Genomic DNA, 15,733 nt, shown 5'->3' with positions numbered 1-15,733 from the left:
CTTATTATGAAATAAATGTTTTTCTTTAGTTCATGCTGACCACAATTATTGGCACCCAATTATTGCAACACCCTTTATTCAAGATAACAGCTCTGAGTTTTCTCCTTTAATGCCTGAAGAGTTTGGAGAACACCTGACAAGAGATCAGAGACTATTCCTTCATACAGAAACTCTTCAGATCCTTTAGTTTCCCAGCTCCATGCTGGTGCTTCTTCTCTTCAGTCCACCTCACGCATTTTCTATAGGGTTGAGGTTAGGCAACTGGGAGGGCCATGGCAAAAGCTTCATTTTATGCTCAGTAACACATTTTTGTGTTGATTTTGATGTTTGATTTGGATCACTGTCCTGATGGAAGATCCAACCACAGCTCATTATAGAACTTCTAACAGATGCAGTCAGGTTTACATTTTTTATCTGTTGGTATTTGCTAGAATCCATGATGCCATGTATCTGAACAAGATGTCCAGGACCTCTGGCAGGAAAATAAGCCCACAACATTAAAGATCCAGCAGTATATTTAACCGTGAGCATGGGGTACTTTTTGTACCAAACCTATTTTGAGTTTTTGCTGCCAGAAAGCTCTTTTTTTTAGTTTCATCTTACCACAGAAGCCAGTCCCGCTTGAAATTTAAGTTATGTCTGACAACTGAATATGCTGGAGTTTGTTTTTGGATGTGCAAGGAGGATTTTTCTTGAAACCCTCCTGAACAACATTTGGTGACGTAGGGGCTGTTTGAATTTTTTTTTTAGTCTTTTGACCCCAAGACTCAACTTATCTCTGCAATTCTCCTACTGTGATCCTTGGAGAGTCTTTGGACACTTAAACTCTCCTCCTCACCATGCATTAGGACGATATAGACACACATCCCTTTCCAGGCAGATTTGTAACATCTTTAGATGACTGGAATTCTTAATTATTGTCCTAATGATGGAAATTGTGATTTTCAATGCTTTAGCTCTTTTCTTAGAGCCATTTTCTATTTTGTGAAGCTCAACAATCTTGTTCTGCACATCAGAACTATTTTATTTGGTTTTATTCCTTGTGATGGATGATTAAGGAAATTTGGCCTTTGTGCTCCTCATATTTATAATCTTGTGAAACAGGAAGTTATTGCTGGATAATATCATTCTAGTGTGCTAAATAAATGCAAATATGAATGGGAATATACTTCAGAGATATTTTACTCATTATAATTTCTAAGGGTGCCAATAATTGTGCCCAACATGCATATGAGAAAAACATTTATTTCATAACGTAAGTTTCCCCCCACTTTTAATTGTTTTACTTCAATGAAAGGTTAGCATTTTGTGAATTTTTAGAATGTAAGATCATAAAGATAAACAAAGCAGATTTATTTTCATAGCTGTCTTTGCTCATATTTACCAAGGGTGCCAATATTAGTGGAGGGCACTGTATATGTAGATCAGGAGGCGCATTCCCTTCGCAAACAAATGTAATCTACTGCATCTTCAGCAGCTCAGATGTCGGGAGTAAGTCAGTCGCTCAGTTCTTGTCTAACTTACATCCCCGCTCCTGCATCAAAACAATGGAGGGCGGACTGTTGCAGCTGATCTGTGGTAAGATGCTCATGTCAATCAACTATCGTGGGAGCAGCCTCTGTAGGTGTGACGCAACAATGACAGGCATCTAAGAATGGCTCGATTTGAAAAAGGGAATATTATGTTTACAGATTAATTACATTTTTATCATGATTTTTATCATTATAGGGTAGATTTGTACGTACACTGCCAACACACATCAATGTTCAAGAAGGGAGCCTTTCATGAGACATAAGAGAAGTTCTGCTAGAAATTTCACTAGATTATAAAACAAACAAAACATATAATGCTACAATTTTTTCCTGAATGAGTGAAGATGTTTCCTTGTGGAGTCTTCCCAGTCATTCTAGGGCAGGAACAAAGAACCTCTGAGGCCTCTATGACAGGGAGATCTTCTACCTTATTGGCTTCAACAGGAAATGCAAAGACTCAGAGCTTTTAAGAACAGTAGCAAGATCTGGAGTAACTGTAAAAGAAACATCTTGGGCAGCCATGAACAGAACCTCTGGTGCGATGGTGACAACAAAACTGCCTTGAAAGGAACCACTGGGGCAAAACTGGCAGGAACTTCTGCAGTGTCCATATTAAGAACCTCTTAGGTAGATGAAGTGGCCAAAACAAAAATATTTTGAACTGGAGTGGACATCAAATGAACTCCGGGACTGGAGAGGCTGAGATAGGAGTTCTGGCAAAGGGCTGGGGCCGTCCATGACAGGGAGTTTAGAAACTGGATGGCCATTACTTTGGAGATAGCTGTGGCAGAACTACTGCCTACTACAGTCGCCAAGACAAGATGCTCTGGGAAACTCTGGGGCATCTTTAACGGGGAGCTCTGGATAGCCATAACAGACCACCTGGGACAGGCAAGATGGACATCTGGCACTGGTGTGGTTGAGACAGGAAGCAGTGGGCAGCAGCTCTGAGACTGGGATGTCCATGACAGGGAGCATCATTAAAAAAGTGGCAAACAAACAAACAAAAAAAACAAACAATGTACACATCCCTAGGCAGCAATATCGGAAGACACAAATATTTCTGCCTCAAGCCTTGGCACCTGATGCTACCAGAGCTTGCCAGCCTCACCAGACACTAAGGACTAGAGGGATGGATGGGCCACTCGTGTCAGTACACCAGACGCTAAAATAACTAAAAAGCACTTCCTGGGTGGCGGGATGACCTAAAACAAAAACAGAAACAAAATCAGGTTAATTGAATAAATACATTACAGAACAGATTTGACTTGACTTTGACTTAAGTAGTAGGTAGTTTTTGTTTTCGTATACTAATTATTGACCTTGTTTGTGAAAATCTTTTGTCAAGCTGGGCAGAAACCACAGCCAGTCCTTGATCTTGACCAGATCTGTGTGGTCTAGATAGCTGCAAACCAAAGTGTAAAAAAACATAATATTCAGGGGGCAGTACTCCCTTGTGTCTGGAGGAAAGAAATGTGTAGGTTTGAATTGCCACAGCGTGATTTCTCTGTATCCATGAGCATGTGCAACATGCTTGAAAGTTAAATTGCCACTGAAAGTGCTGTATGGCATTTCACACAGCATGTCCATGCAGCTGAAATCAGTCAGTATCACATCTAGGGTGTTTGTGTTCACTTACAAGTTCTCCAGCTTGATGTCTCTGTAGAGAACTCTGTGGCTACAGCACTTGTTAGCAGCCTCAGTGACCTGCTGCATCACATGCCATGCGAACTCTTCGTTGAAGATGCCCCCACACTGCTCCGAAAAGTCGAAGAGATTTTCACAGGCGAGGGGCACTGCAAGACCATAACATAATGGTCGGGGAGGTCCTGCCAGTCCAGCAGCTCAATGATGTGAGCTGGGATCTTTATTGGCAAGGCCTGTCAGGATGATTTCCAGATCAGGCTGGAGGAAAGACTATTTTTATTATGGTTAGATGGAAGTGGTTTCTTCAAATTATCGTCAAAGGCAAAAACAACTTGCTGTCTATAACAAAAATAATTATAATAAACATAAAATGTAAAAATTACCGGAAGGCCGTACTTCATCGCACTCCCTTAACAACGGCACCTCCTTCCCACTGTTTATCGCTGTTTTTGTAGCTGGCAAAAATGCATTATTAAATATAAGCAGTTAAGGCACTAAGATATATTTATATGTTACCACATTAATGTAATTGTTTGATAATAATTCTAGTAGGCCTAGAATAATTGATACTTTTGACTCATCCCTCATTTTAAGGTTTAATATATGTGACCCTGCACCACAAAAACAGTCATAAGTTGCTCGGGTATATTTGTAGCAATAGCCAACAAAAAATTGTATGGGTCAAAAAAAAATTTTATACCAAAAATCATTAAGATATTAAGTAGAGATCATGTTCCATGAAGATATTTTGTAAATGTCCTACCGTAAATATATCAAAACGTTATTTTTTATTAGTAATGTGCATTGCTAAGAACTTTATTTGTTTTTTTGTTTTTTGTTTTTTGGTTTCTTTAAATAATTTACATCCATATTAGGGCTATGTGATAATTTAAACATTTTGAATATCTATTTTCCCCATTCTCTCTCTCTTGTATTACTGAATCATCATTGGCTATTGGTTGCGTTTTCTCTCACGACCACAGGAGGGCAGACATGTACATGTGTACATGTGCAGACATGTACATGTAGTAACATCACTATTTTTTAAATATTTTATTCATTTGATATTCTGTTCATTCTTAAAATAAATTACATTAAAAAAATGTATTTGTTTTGTATTAAAAATATTGATTTATTGATTGAATAAACCATGTAATCAGCAATGGCGCATGATAGCCTATGTTTGTGCAACATGACAAAATGCATTTATATTGTAAAAACAAACAAAACAATATCTTTTGTAAATAAATACGCCAGAAAAAAAAAGTTATGACGTTTTTACAAAGTGGAAAAACGCTAATACAACGTAATTGTGGTTACTGCGTTAATAAAGACGATTAAACTCTTTGATATATAAAAATAATTTATTTTAACAATATGACACCTTCCAATACAATCATCTAATCTGAGAAAAAAAAATTAAAAAAGAAAACTTTCGATACCTACAACATCATTATCTAGTATTTGAAGCTGGGAATTTTATTAGGATGTTTTTTGTGTGAATGGACAAAAATGAAATACTTTAATTTTGAAGAGTGAACGCTTTTATTTTGAAAAAACATTGACGTTCCTCACTTACACGACCTCGGCAGCATTGGTGATAGTGTCAATAGTATCACAGCTGATTTGGTGAACCCATGAGATACAAGATTTATTAAGACTTTCGTTATTAATCGGTCTGCCCAAATGAAGACAGAACCTAAACTACAGATGGCTTTAAGGCGATAAACAGACGGTTTAAGGAATCTTGGTGAGCTTTCATTGATGATGATTTCTGTTTTTGATTGTCGGTGTCCTGTCTGATTCAATGAACACGCTGTCATTTTTTTTAAATGTGTCATGAACTGATGTGATCTAATAACAGAGATCAGTGGCTCCCATATGATGTAGAATTTTGTCTGAAAATGAACAATAGTTTTCGCCAAAATATCCTGTTTGCTCCAATTTTTGTTATCACTGTGAATTTATAATGAACTAATATTGTAAAAAGCTTTCAGAAGCTATCATTTTGTTTAATCTGTGTTTTTCTGTAGTGGCTAATGTCAAATTACTACAGCGTTATAACAGCAAGTGTACAGGTGAACGTCTCTGTACCTTTTTTTGAACTGTTATCCAAATGCACAAATCATATACTTTTAAATAACAATATTTGATATGTTTGATAAAGTGTTATATAACATAAACATAAAACCTAGCATCAAAAGCAGCTATTTTCAAAGAGTATCACATATCTGTTACCTAAAATGTTGGCCCCAAAAGTTTCAAATCAAAGGTCAATTTAAAAAAATAAATAAATAAAAAAAAGTCTCTCAAACTTTTAAGTATTTAGCTTTACAAGCATTTGATCCCAAATAAGCCTAATGAGTTGCTAAATTTGCAAAACTGTTATTTTTTTAACTGCATTATTTACATAGTGTTAGATTTTTTTGTGTGTTTATTTCTGTGGAAGTCAATAAGTAAATTAGTGTTTTAAACTCTTTCCCAAATTTTGGTAACAGTGTTACAATTTTACCTTATTGAAAAATTCTCATGTGATATTTTGTTAATTTCCAAAAAGTTAAAAACCTCGGTTTACTTCCTGTATATATATATATATATATATGTGTGTGTGTGTGTGTATAAATGTATATACATATGTGACCCTGGATCACAAAACCAGTCGTAAGGGTCATTTTTTCAAAATTGAGATTCATACATCATATAAAAGCTGAATAAATAAGCTTTTCATTGATGTATGGTTAGGATAGGACAATATTTGGCCGAGATACAACTATTTAAAAATCAGGAATCTGAGGGTGCAAAAAAAATCAAAATATTGAGAAAATCACATCACATTCACATTCTTCAAATAATGTTCTTAACAATGTATATTACTAATCAAAAATTAAGTTTTCATACATTTACAGTAGGAATTTTACATCTTCATGGAACATGATCTTTACTTAATATCCTAATGATTTTTGCCATAAAAGAAAAATCGATAATTTTGACCCATACAATGTATTTTTGGCTATTGCTTCAAATAAACCCCAGCGACTTAAGACTGGTTTTTGTGGTCCAGGGTCACACATATAAAAGAAACAAGGCCCTGTTTTGTACATTATTCATGGAACATGACATGATCATTTGCGTACACTATGGTTACAATGGTATATTTTGATAAAGCTGTAATGTTTACCACTTTTACACATAGCTAATCACATGAATGTTCTTTGCTATTTTCACAGAACAAGTTATACTCAACAGAAAAAGGAAGATGGGTCCAACTAGAGTTTTTCCAATTCTTCATCGTGTTGCTGCTCTTTCTTCTATACGCAGTACAACAGCATTAAGACATTCCCTTTGTAGGCCTACTGTAAAACTGTGCTATGCCTCCCTCTGCACCCTCCAACAGACGAGATCTGTTTCAGCAGAGACTGCCTTCAGCCATCACATTTCAGACCTGACTGACAGGGAGAAAAGACTACTGGCCAAGCTTTATGATGGACTTATCGGGGGTCAAAGGGCAGCTCTCGCGGAATCTATAACCCTTGTGGAGACCCAGCATCCAAGGAAGAAAGAGTTGGCCCAGGTCCTGCTTCAAAGAGTGCTGGCCTTTCGTCAGGAGCAGGAGAAACGCAATGGTGGAAATCCAGTGGCTTTCAGAGTGGGTCAGTAAGGTGACGTGAACTGTAGGAGTGAAGCTGAACTGTATTGCTGTTTGCATGATTGCCTCAATCTTCAATCACATCTTTGTATGTGTGACTTCAGGACTGTCTGGTCCCCCTGGTGCTGGAAAGTCTTCATTCATCGAGGTTGTTGGGAAGATGCTGACAGGAAGAGGACATAAAGTGTCAGTACTGGCTGTGGATCCTTCCTCGTGCACAACTGGAGGTGAACAGACACTCAAATGTTAGAAATTATGGTGCCAGTTTTTTCCTTTGTGCTTTAGATGTTGGCATATGTACAGCTGAGGTCAAAAGTTTACATACACCTTGCAGAATCTGCAAAATGTTAAATATTTTACCAAAATAAGAGGGATCATACAAAATGCATGTTGTTTTTTTATTTAGTAATGACCTAAATTAGATATTTCACATAATAGACGTTTACATATAGTCCACAAGAAAAAATAATAGTTTATGACTTTTTGAATTTGAATATCAGGGTAAATATAACTTATTTTGTCTTCTGGGAAACATGTAATTATCTTCTGTAGCTTCTGAAGGGTAGTACTAAATAAAAAAAATTATTTTAGGCAAAATAAGACAAATGTATGCATGTTCATTCTGTTCAAAAGTTTACACCCCTGCCTTATTACATAGTTTTTCCTCCTGGAGCATCAGTGAGCATTTGAACCTTCTGTAATAGCCCCTCAGTGTAAAAAGATGGATGCGAAAATCATGCAGTCACTGGATTCAAATACACAAAAAGACTGAAAAACCAAGTAATTTGTGGGACCTGAAGGGTTTTTCTGAAGAATAGTGGGCAGTTTAACTGTTCAGGACAAACAAAAGGACTTATGAACAGCTATTACTTAAAAAAAAAAAACATCTGTGGATCATTATGTATGTGAACTTTTGAATCAGGTCATTTTATAAATATTTTCTCTTGTGGACTATATGCAAATGTCTTTTATGTGAAATATCTTATTCAGGTCAGTACTAAATAAAAAATAACATGCATTTTGTATGATCCTTCTGACTTTGGTAAAATAAGTATATGTAAACTTTTGACCTCAACTGAGTCACTTTAGTCAGTTTTTAGTTGTTTTTATGTGGTTAAAAATATTAATCTTGACATTTTTTATCATATTTTCAGAACAATAATGTTATTTGGAGATTTTTCAAAATGTATGCAATGCTGAATTTGCAGAAGCCATTACTTGGGTTTTCAGTGTCACATGATCCTTCATATTTTCATGGAAAATGATCCATTTTTTTCAAGACTCTTAAATTAAGAGAAAATTTTAAAAAACAGCATTGTTTGTATTTACTGCTACTTTTGGTCAATATAATGCATCTTTGCTGAAAAACTAAAATTTTTAGCTAACTTTGTATGCAGGTTCACTAATGGGGGACAAAACACGAATGACAGAGCTCTCCAGAGACATGAACGCTTACATCCGACCATCTCCCACATCAGGAACCCTCGGTGGTGTGACAAGAACCACCAACGAAGCCATAGTCCTCTGTGAGGGTGCAGGCTATGACATTGTACTAGTGGAAACCGTGGGTAAGCCTTCATTCCAGTTTAATTTTGATGCAGTTTTATGCTTATCCTTTAAAAAACATCTAGGTATGCAAAGTAACTCTGCAGTGTCATTGAAGTTTAAAACTTTACACAGGTGTGGGTCAGTCTGAGTTTGCTGTGGCTGACATGGTGGATATGTTTGTGCTGCTGATCCCACCAGCAGGGGGCGATGAACTACAGGTATACACACTTCCTTTACTTGATACCTATTGCCATAGACGTATTGCCGTGGAGGCCTTAAAATGACTTTAATAGTTAGTTCACCCAAAAATGAAAAATCTGTCATTAATTACTCATCCTCAATATTTTTTGTATTAAAAAAAACACCCAAAATAATGACGCAAATGAGAAGAATTGTTGAATAAAGTTGTTATTTTTGGGGAGGGTTTGTGCACAAAAAGTATTCTCGTAGCTTCGTAAAATTACGGTTGAACCACTGATGTCACATGGACTATTTTGTTGATGTTCTTGGTACCTTTCTGGACCTTGAACGTGGAAAGACCCTTGCTGTCTATGGAGGGTCAGAAAGCTCCTGGATTTAATCAAAAATATCTTAATTTGTGTTCCAAAATTGAATGAGGGTCTAACAGGTTTGGAACAACATGATGGTGAGTAATTAATGACAAAATTTTGGGTAAACTACCCTTTTAATAGTTCAATTTCAACTTCAAAATTAATTTTTTAAATTAATTTTAATCAATATTTTTACTGGGGAGAAATTGTAAGTAAAACATTTCAAAAAAAGAATATTAGAAAATTATATATAAATGTATTTTAAAAAAAAGAATGCCCTTGGAGTCAAAAAGAGTTCTCACTCTTGTTATAGAATATTATCTGCATGATCTGAACTTTTATATATTATATAAATATATTTATATATTAACTTTTTATATTATAAGTGATATTTGTTTGTGAAACTCATTGATAGTGGCTTGTACTGCATTTTTAAAAAGGGAATCAAAAGAGGAATTATTGAGATGGCTGACTTGGTGGTGGTTACAAAATCAGATGGCGAATTGGTTGTTCCAGCACGGAAGATACAGGCAGAATACACAAGTGCCCTGAAGTTACTTCGAAAGAAGTCCAAGGTCTGGAAACCAAAGGTGTGTGATTTTTTTTTTTTTTTTTTTTTTTTTTTTTTTTTTTTTAATAATCATGGTTTACATTCACAACTTACGCATACCCAAAGAGAGAGCAATTGTAATTAATTTTATTTAGTTTTTTTATTTAGTGAAATATAATATGACAATTAGATATGCGATGGCCCTTCTTTTTTTAAAGAAAATGGCCGTTAAAGAATCTAAAACAACTGGTTTTAGCTCATTTCACAACATGCAGACTGCAGATTTTTATAGATGTTAGAGAGAAAGACAGGGAATTCACGTATGCACTACCAAATGTTTGAAATGTTCAAAAAAGTAGTAAGCAGCACAACCGTTTTCAATGTGTAATAAGAAATGTTTCTTGAGCAGCGAATCAGCATATTAGAATGATTTCTGAAGGATCTTGTGACACTGAAGACTGGAGTAATGGCTGATGAAAATTCAGTTTTCCTATCCCAGAAATAAATGATATTTTAAAATATATTCAAATTAAATTGCAGTGTATAAATATATGTATGTCACTCGTTATTCTAAAGAAAAATGGCCCAACAGTTTTAACAGTAAAGTCATGTTAGAGGAGGCAATGCCTTTAATGCAATATGATTAGATATGACTGGTTATGATTGGCTGTGATTGGTTCATATGATAAATCCTGCCTCTTGTGTTCATGCACATACCGCATTCGCGAATCAGTGGAATGCACAATTTAACGACATTACTCCGAAGACTAATTTTAAAAAGTAAGAAAACTCTCAAAAACTTAGATATAACCACATTGTTACATCAAAATAAGATTTTAAATGACATGAAAACATGTTTTTAGTAAGTAATCAACTTGGTGAAATTTAAAGGAGAAGTTCACTTCCAGAACAAAAATTTACAGATAATTTACTCATCCCTTGTCACCCAAGATGTCTTTCTTTCTTCAGTCATAAAGAAATTATGTTTTGTTTTTGTTTTTTTTGAGGAAAACATTTCAGGAATGTTCCCCATATAGTGGACTTCTTTGGTGCCCATGAGTTTGAACTTCAAAATGCAGTTTAAATGCAACTTCAAACTTAAAACTTAAATGCAACTACTATTATCTTATAAGACCCTTCTTCCTCAGCTGGGATCGTTTAGAACCCTTTGAAGCTGCATTTAATATGCATTTTGGAAGTTCAAACTCGCGGGCACCATAGAAGTCCACCATATGGAGAGAAATCCTGAAATGTTTTCCTCAAGAAACATAATTTTGTTACAACTGAAGACAGAAAGACATGAACATCTTGGATGACAAGGGGATGAGTAAATTACCTGTAAATTTTTGTTCTGGAAGTGGACTACTCCTTCTAAAAACACTAACTTCAATAAAAAGAATATTGATTACATTGTTAATCAATATAACAATATAAAAACTTTTTCAGATAGTGTAAGTAATCCTTATTTAATGAAGAAAATGTGACTGGGACATAAATTTACATTTATTTAAAGGGGTCATCGGATGCAAAGTTCACTTTTACATGTTGTTTGAACATTAATGCGTGTTGGCAGTGTATGTACAAATCTACCCTATAATGATAAAAAAAAACCATGCAGTGGTTTTTAATTAATCTGTAAAAATAATATCCCCTTTTTCAAATCGAGCCATTCTCGGATGCCTGTCTCAGTGTGGTGTCACACCGACAGAGGACGCTCCCACGATATTTGATTTACATTAGCGTCTTACCTCAGACCCGCCTTACATCAGCTGTAACAGTCCGACCACCATTGTTTCAGTGCCGCAGCAGGGATGTAAGTTAGACAAGAATATCTCAGAATGAGCGATTGAGGCATTGTGTTGCTGGATGTAATAATGAACATAGTGGTCGTCATTTACTCCCGACATCTGAGCTGCTGAAGATGCAGTGGATTACATTTGTTTGTGAATGGAATGCGCCTCTTGATCTACATATATCTGTCTATGTTTGCGCGAATCATTCGTGATCCAGCTTCACTTACAGCAGAAGTCAGTATAAGGGTTTTTTAATGAATCTTTTCCTAATAACGTGCTAGTTAGCAAGTTTAGCGGCTAAAGTAAACAGGTTCGTCACTCCACAGAGAGAAGAGAGGGGCGGGGCCAGCAGAGCTCATTAACATTTAAAGCAACCTCGACCAGAACAGGATGATTTTTGCAGAGTTATTTACACTACCATTAAGAAATTTTAACCAAAGCATGACCCTAAAGAATCATATCAACTTGTGGAAAATGGGCATCCGATGACCCCTTTAATAAAAACAAAACAAAACAAAAAACTGAGGACTTTACTTCCTCATTTCCAAACACCACTGCATGCCACTAGTATATATATGTATTTATATATCTTCATTCTCTGTTTTTCCTGGCCAGCGGAGTGTTCTGTTGTCTTTTCCCATCATTCTCTGCTCTGCGTTGTCAAGTTTTTCCTCTTTGTCCCTCACCCCCAGTATTACTTCTACCCGCGGGGCACAGCGCCAACATAGGCAGCCCTTTGAATGGCCAAATGCTGCCTCATGCGTTTCACTGATTAGAGGCCACCCACATGGATGAAAACCGCTAAAGCCTTTGTCTCCTCTCAGCAGCATGATTTCTGAACTCCATCCGTGTACTGGAGAATGCGACGGTCATATTGATTTTTTTTGCCCTCCCTAAAGACTCTAGTATATAGGTCTTTCACTGAAAACGAGGATAGAGTGACGTGTGTGGGCGAACACCCTTTACATTTCCAGTCTGGCTGCTCAAAAATATAGCATCTGCCTGCTTCCGTTCTGTCTGCTTATTTCTTTCTCTTCTTTCTGTTTTTATCTATGTTTAGCTCTCCACATCTACACCAACACATTTTTATATGCTTTCTCTCTCTTTTCCACTCTTTTGCACGTGTGGTCAGGTGGTCCGCATATCTTCTCAGACGGGGCAGGGTGTGCCTGAGCTGTGGGATACCATGCTACAGTTCCGGGATGCAATGCTAAGCAGTGGGGAGCTTAGAGTCCGGCGGCAAACTCAGCAGAAGGTGTGGTTGTGGAATCTGATCCAGGAGAACGCTCTACGCCACTTCCAGCAGCATCCAGCGGTGCGTGCCGAGCTCCCGGAGCTGGAACGAAGGGTCACGAGTGGACATATCTCACCCGGTCTTGCTGCTGACCTCCTTCTGAAAATCTTCTCCAGTGTACAGTGACGGAAGGCTGTTGGATTGGAAACTACAAGCCAATAGAAAGAAAGAAAGATCATGCAACGAGTCGTACTACCTTTGATATCTTAAGTCTTATGTGAATAAGATAATTGTGTTTCACCTGGTTTTAAAGGATTTTAAGAACTGAAGATATTTGATCATTATTACAGATGAGATTATTGTGGTTTATTGTATCTTGCAAAGTTGGTAAAATTGTATTTAAAGAAAAGGAAATTAAATGATTAATAACTTCTACACCCTATGACCTGAAATCTGATATTTTTATGGGACTCAGCAATAAAATATTCTTTTCTGCCAGCCCCCATGGGCCAGTGATTTAAAAAACAAACAAACAATTGTCTCATATTAATATGATAAGTGATATCACATGAGCAGCAAGAGTGCTGTTTGTACACAACAGTTCAGTAAATAAGAAGTTAGTGTTGTGTTATATTTTAAACACAATATTGTCTGTTTTTGCTCAGTTTTGCCAACAAAAATATTACCTATAAAGCCACAGCAGAATTGTGCATCTTCGAGCAACACAGCAGGTTTTAGTTTTTTGAATGAATCTGCGTTTTGAACGAATATGTTGAGCCAATGATTGAAAAGCCCATCCATATGAATAAATAAGCCATTTGAACGAATCGAATGAATGAATGACTCATAAGGACATTTACCGCCTCCTGCTGGCAGTTTTAGTTCTTATTTAGAGTATTATTTCATTTAAAAAAAAAAGGGAAAAACACTTTAAAAGGATAGTTCACCCCAAAAAATTAGACGGCATCATTTACTCAAACTTGAATGTCTTACTTTATGTTGTGGAACATAAAAGAAGGTATTTTGAATACTGTAACAAAGCTATTACCAATGACAATGAAAAAACGGAGATGTTTCTCAAATTATCTTCTTTTATGTTGAATAGTTTACGTTAGACCATTGTAGCCTAAACGTGTAATACATTTTATGTTGAATTAAATCATATATTTCTTTCTAAAGCTACTGTTTGTAATGTTTGCTTAATACGTTTTCATTTAACACAAAAAATAGCTTTAAAATAATTTTGGGGTGGTGTTTTCACGGCCAAATGTATTGCATTTGCGATTAATTAATTAGATTATCTAATTAATTAGATTACAAATTTTATTCAACTGACAGCCCTAATATATATATTAAAAATTCTTAAAACAGTCATTTATAATGTATAACCTAATATATAATATCTAAAAACATATGTAAAAAAATCACTGAACATTTTCTTTACAAAAGCAAAAGCAAATATTAATGTTAAATGTTTGCTTTCCTGCAAACTTTTGCACTGATTCCAAAAATATGATTTCAATAAAATGCAATGCATTATTTATTTATACAGTAATATAGTATTTAAAATATTTAAAAATATAAAATTCTTTTAGAATTTTTAGAATTACCTGTGTAATGTAAATAATAAAAAAATAAAAATGCTGGAAACATTACTGTTTATTTGATTTTATTTGTACATCTTTACATTTGCACTGAATCCATAAAATATTTTTTTTTTTTCTCTCAATACAGTATCTTTCTAATAAAGTGTAAAACATCATAAAAAAATCTTCCTGCATTACCTTTTATTAAACCTTATTATTTAAACCTTAAGCTTTTTATTTTAATTCTGAAAGATCATAAATGAACACTTTTGTTGGAAATCATTCTGTGGTATTCTGTGGAAAACATTACTGTTCATTATTTTATATGCTATCTATTTTAGTCATCTTGTGAATATCCTAGTCACATATTCCCATAACTTGATATAAGATGTATGATAAAATGGGGGAGAAATATCTATTTTTGGGGGAGAAATACTTTAAAAAATGGAAGATTCCATGTAAATGACCTTTGACCTTTCCAACAGTATATTGTTTTATATAATTATGTTTTTAAGTCCTACTGTACATTGATGCTATGTAAACTACTAGCATTACTGCAGTATACTGTTGTGATAAACATTTTCCTGTAAAAAAACAAAAAAGTGATAAAAAAGCAAAGCGCTGATATTCACCTTTGTTTAGTCTTAAAGTATTTGTTCCAAATCATCCAGAACCAGAACAGTTTTTTTACAATTCTCTGCAAGTCAGCAAATGATATTGCTGATCTTACATCATAGCTCCATTACATGAATGTAAATGAGCTCATACAGTAGAGTGTATTCCAGTAGTTGATGTTCTCTCAGGCTGACACTAGATGGACCTGTAGACCTGGAGAGATCTTTGTCCATTATGTAAATAAGCTCCTCTGCATGCCACTGCTGTTTGTCTCAGCCTACAATAGTGTGCTGTTGGCCTGCCCCTTACAGACTCCGAATATGCTGACTGCGATTCCAGTCCTGTTCATTCCTGTCTCGATGTTGTACCACAACTGAGATTTACAAACTCTTAAGAGAATAAGCCATGTTGAACGCTGCCATGTTGTAACCCAGCATTGTTCTGTTTCAATAAATCCCAAGTTCCTGTGACCTCATCTCATTTTTGTTCTGCAAGCTGCGCGTGTTTGCGTACAGACACGTTCTGCCTCCTGTGCACATGCTTTCCAGTCATTATGCCTTGTGCTTCTGTCTTATGACTCAGACTGGAATGCTTTGTGAATACTGATGAACTCCAAAGACCTGAGGGCCGCCCTCTCCATCAATCACGAATAAAAGCTCTTGGCCTTTCTCTGTAAACGGAGATACGTTAGATCTGAGCTTCTGGACTGTACCCGCAGAGCCCAGAACTGTGGTTTGTCTGGTGGAAACGTTCTTCAGTTTATGATATCATGCTGCAGCCTAAACAGTACTTACATACACATTTAACATTTAGAAAGATTGGATTTGTGTAAGGACATGCAGGACCCAGTGTCTCACTAGAGTCTCATTAGCATGTTTAAAAATATGCAGTACTGTTCCAAAGTTTGTGGTTTGTACATTTTTTTAAACAAGTCTCACCAAAACAGCTCACCAAAACTGTGATTTGATCAAAAGTAAAAGCTGTAAAATTGTGAAACATTAGAATTTAAAATACGTGTTTTCTATTTGAAC

The 15,733-nt window shown here is 35.7% G+C and overlaps 1 protein-coding gene across 1 annotated transcript; it reads left to right on the top strand.

Moving 5' to 3' along the window:
* Positions 1 to 4,755: 4,755 nt before the first annotated feature.
* On the top strand, positions 4,756 to 14,044 carry mmaa (metabolism of cobalamin associated A). Its single transcript, XM_051124538.1, has 7 exons — positions 4,756 to 4,929; positions 6,407 to 6,829; positions 6,930 to 7,052; positions 8,223 to 8,393; positions 8,506 to 8,591; positions 9,365 to 9,514; positions 12,400 to 14,044. The coding sequence occupies exons 2-7, from the start codon at positions 6,436 to 6,438 to the stop codon at positions 12,685 to 12,687; spliced, it is 1,212 nt and encodes a 403-aa protein (XP_050980495.1). The 5' UTR covers positions 4,756 to 4,929; positions 6,407 to 6,435; the 3' UTR covers positions 12,688 to 14,044.
* The last annotated feature ends 1,689 nt before the right edge of the window (positions 14,045 to 15,733 follow it).

This window comes from Labeo rohita, chromosome 1, assembly GCF_022985175.1.
Source record: "Labeo rohita strain BAU-BD-2019 chromosome 1, IGBB_LRoh.1.0, whole genome shotgun sequence".
NCBI classification, from domain to species: domain Eukaryota; kingdom Metazoa; phylum Chordata; class Actinopteri; order Cypriniformes; family Cyprinidae; genus Labeo; species Labeo rohita.
Note: the sequence above shows the minus strand (reverse complement) of the source record. Positions and strands in the feature narration are given on the sequence as shown.

Bases quoted from the DNA above. Each gene is read 5' to 3' on its own strand.
- mmaa (XM_051124538.1), top strand. From the start codon at position 6,436: ATGGGTCCAACTAGAGTTTTTCCAATTCTTCATCGTGTTGCTGCTCTT. The intron at 8,394-8,505 runs GTAAGCCTTCAT...AACTTTACACAG, and splicing joins TGTACTAGTGGAAACCGTGG to GTGTGGGTCAGTCTGAGTTT. The intron at 9,515-12,399 runs GTGTGTGATTTT...ACGTGTGGTCAG, and splicing joins CCAAGGTCTGGAAACCAAAG to GTGGTCCGCATATCTTCTCA.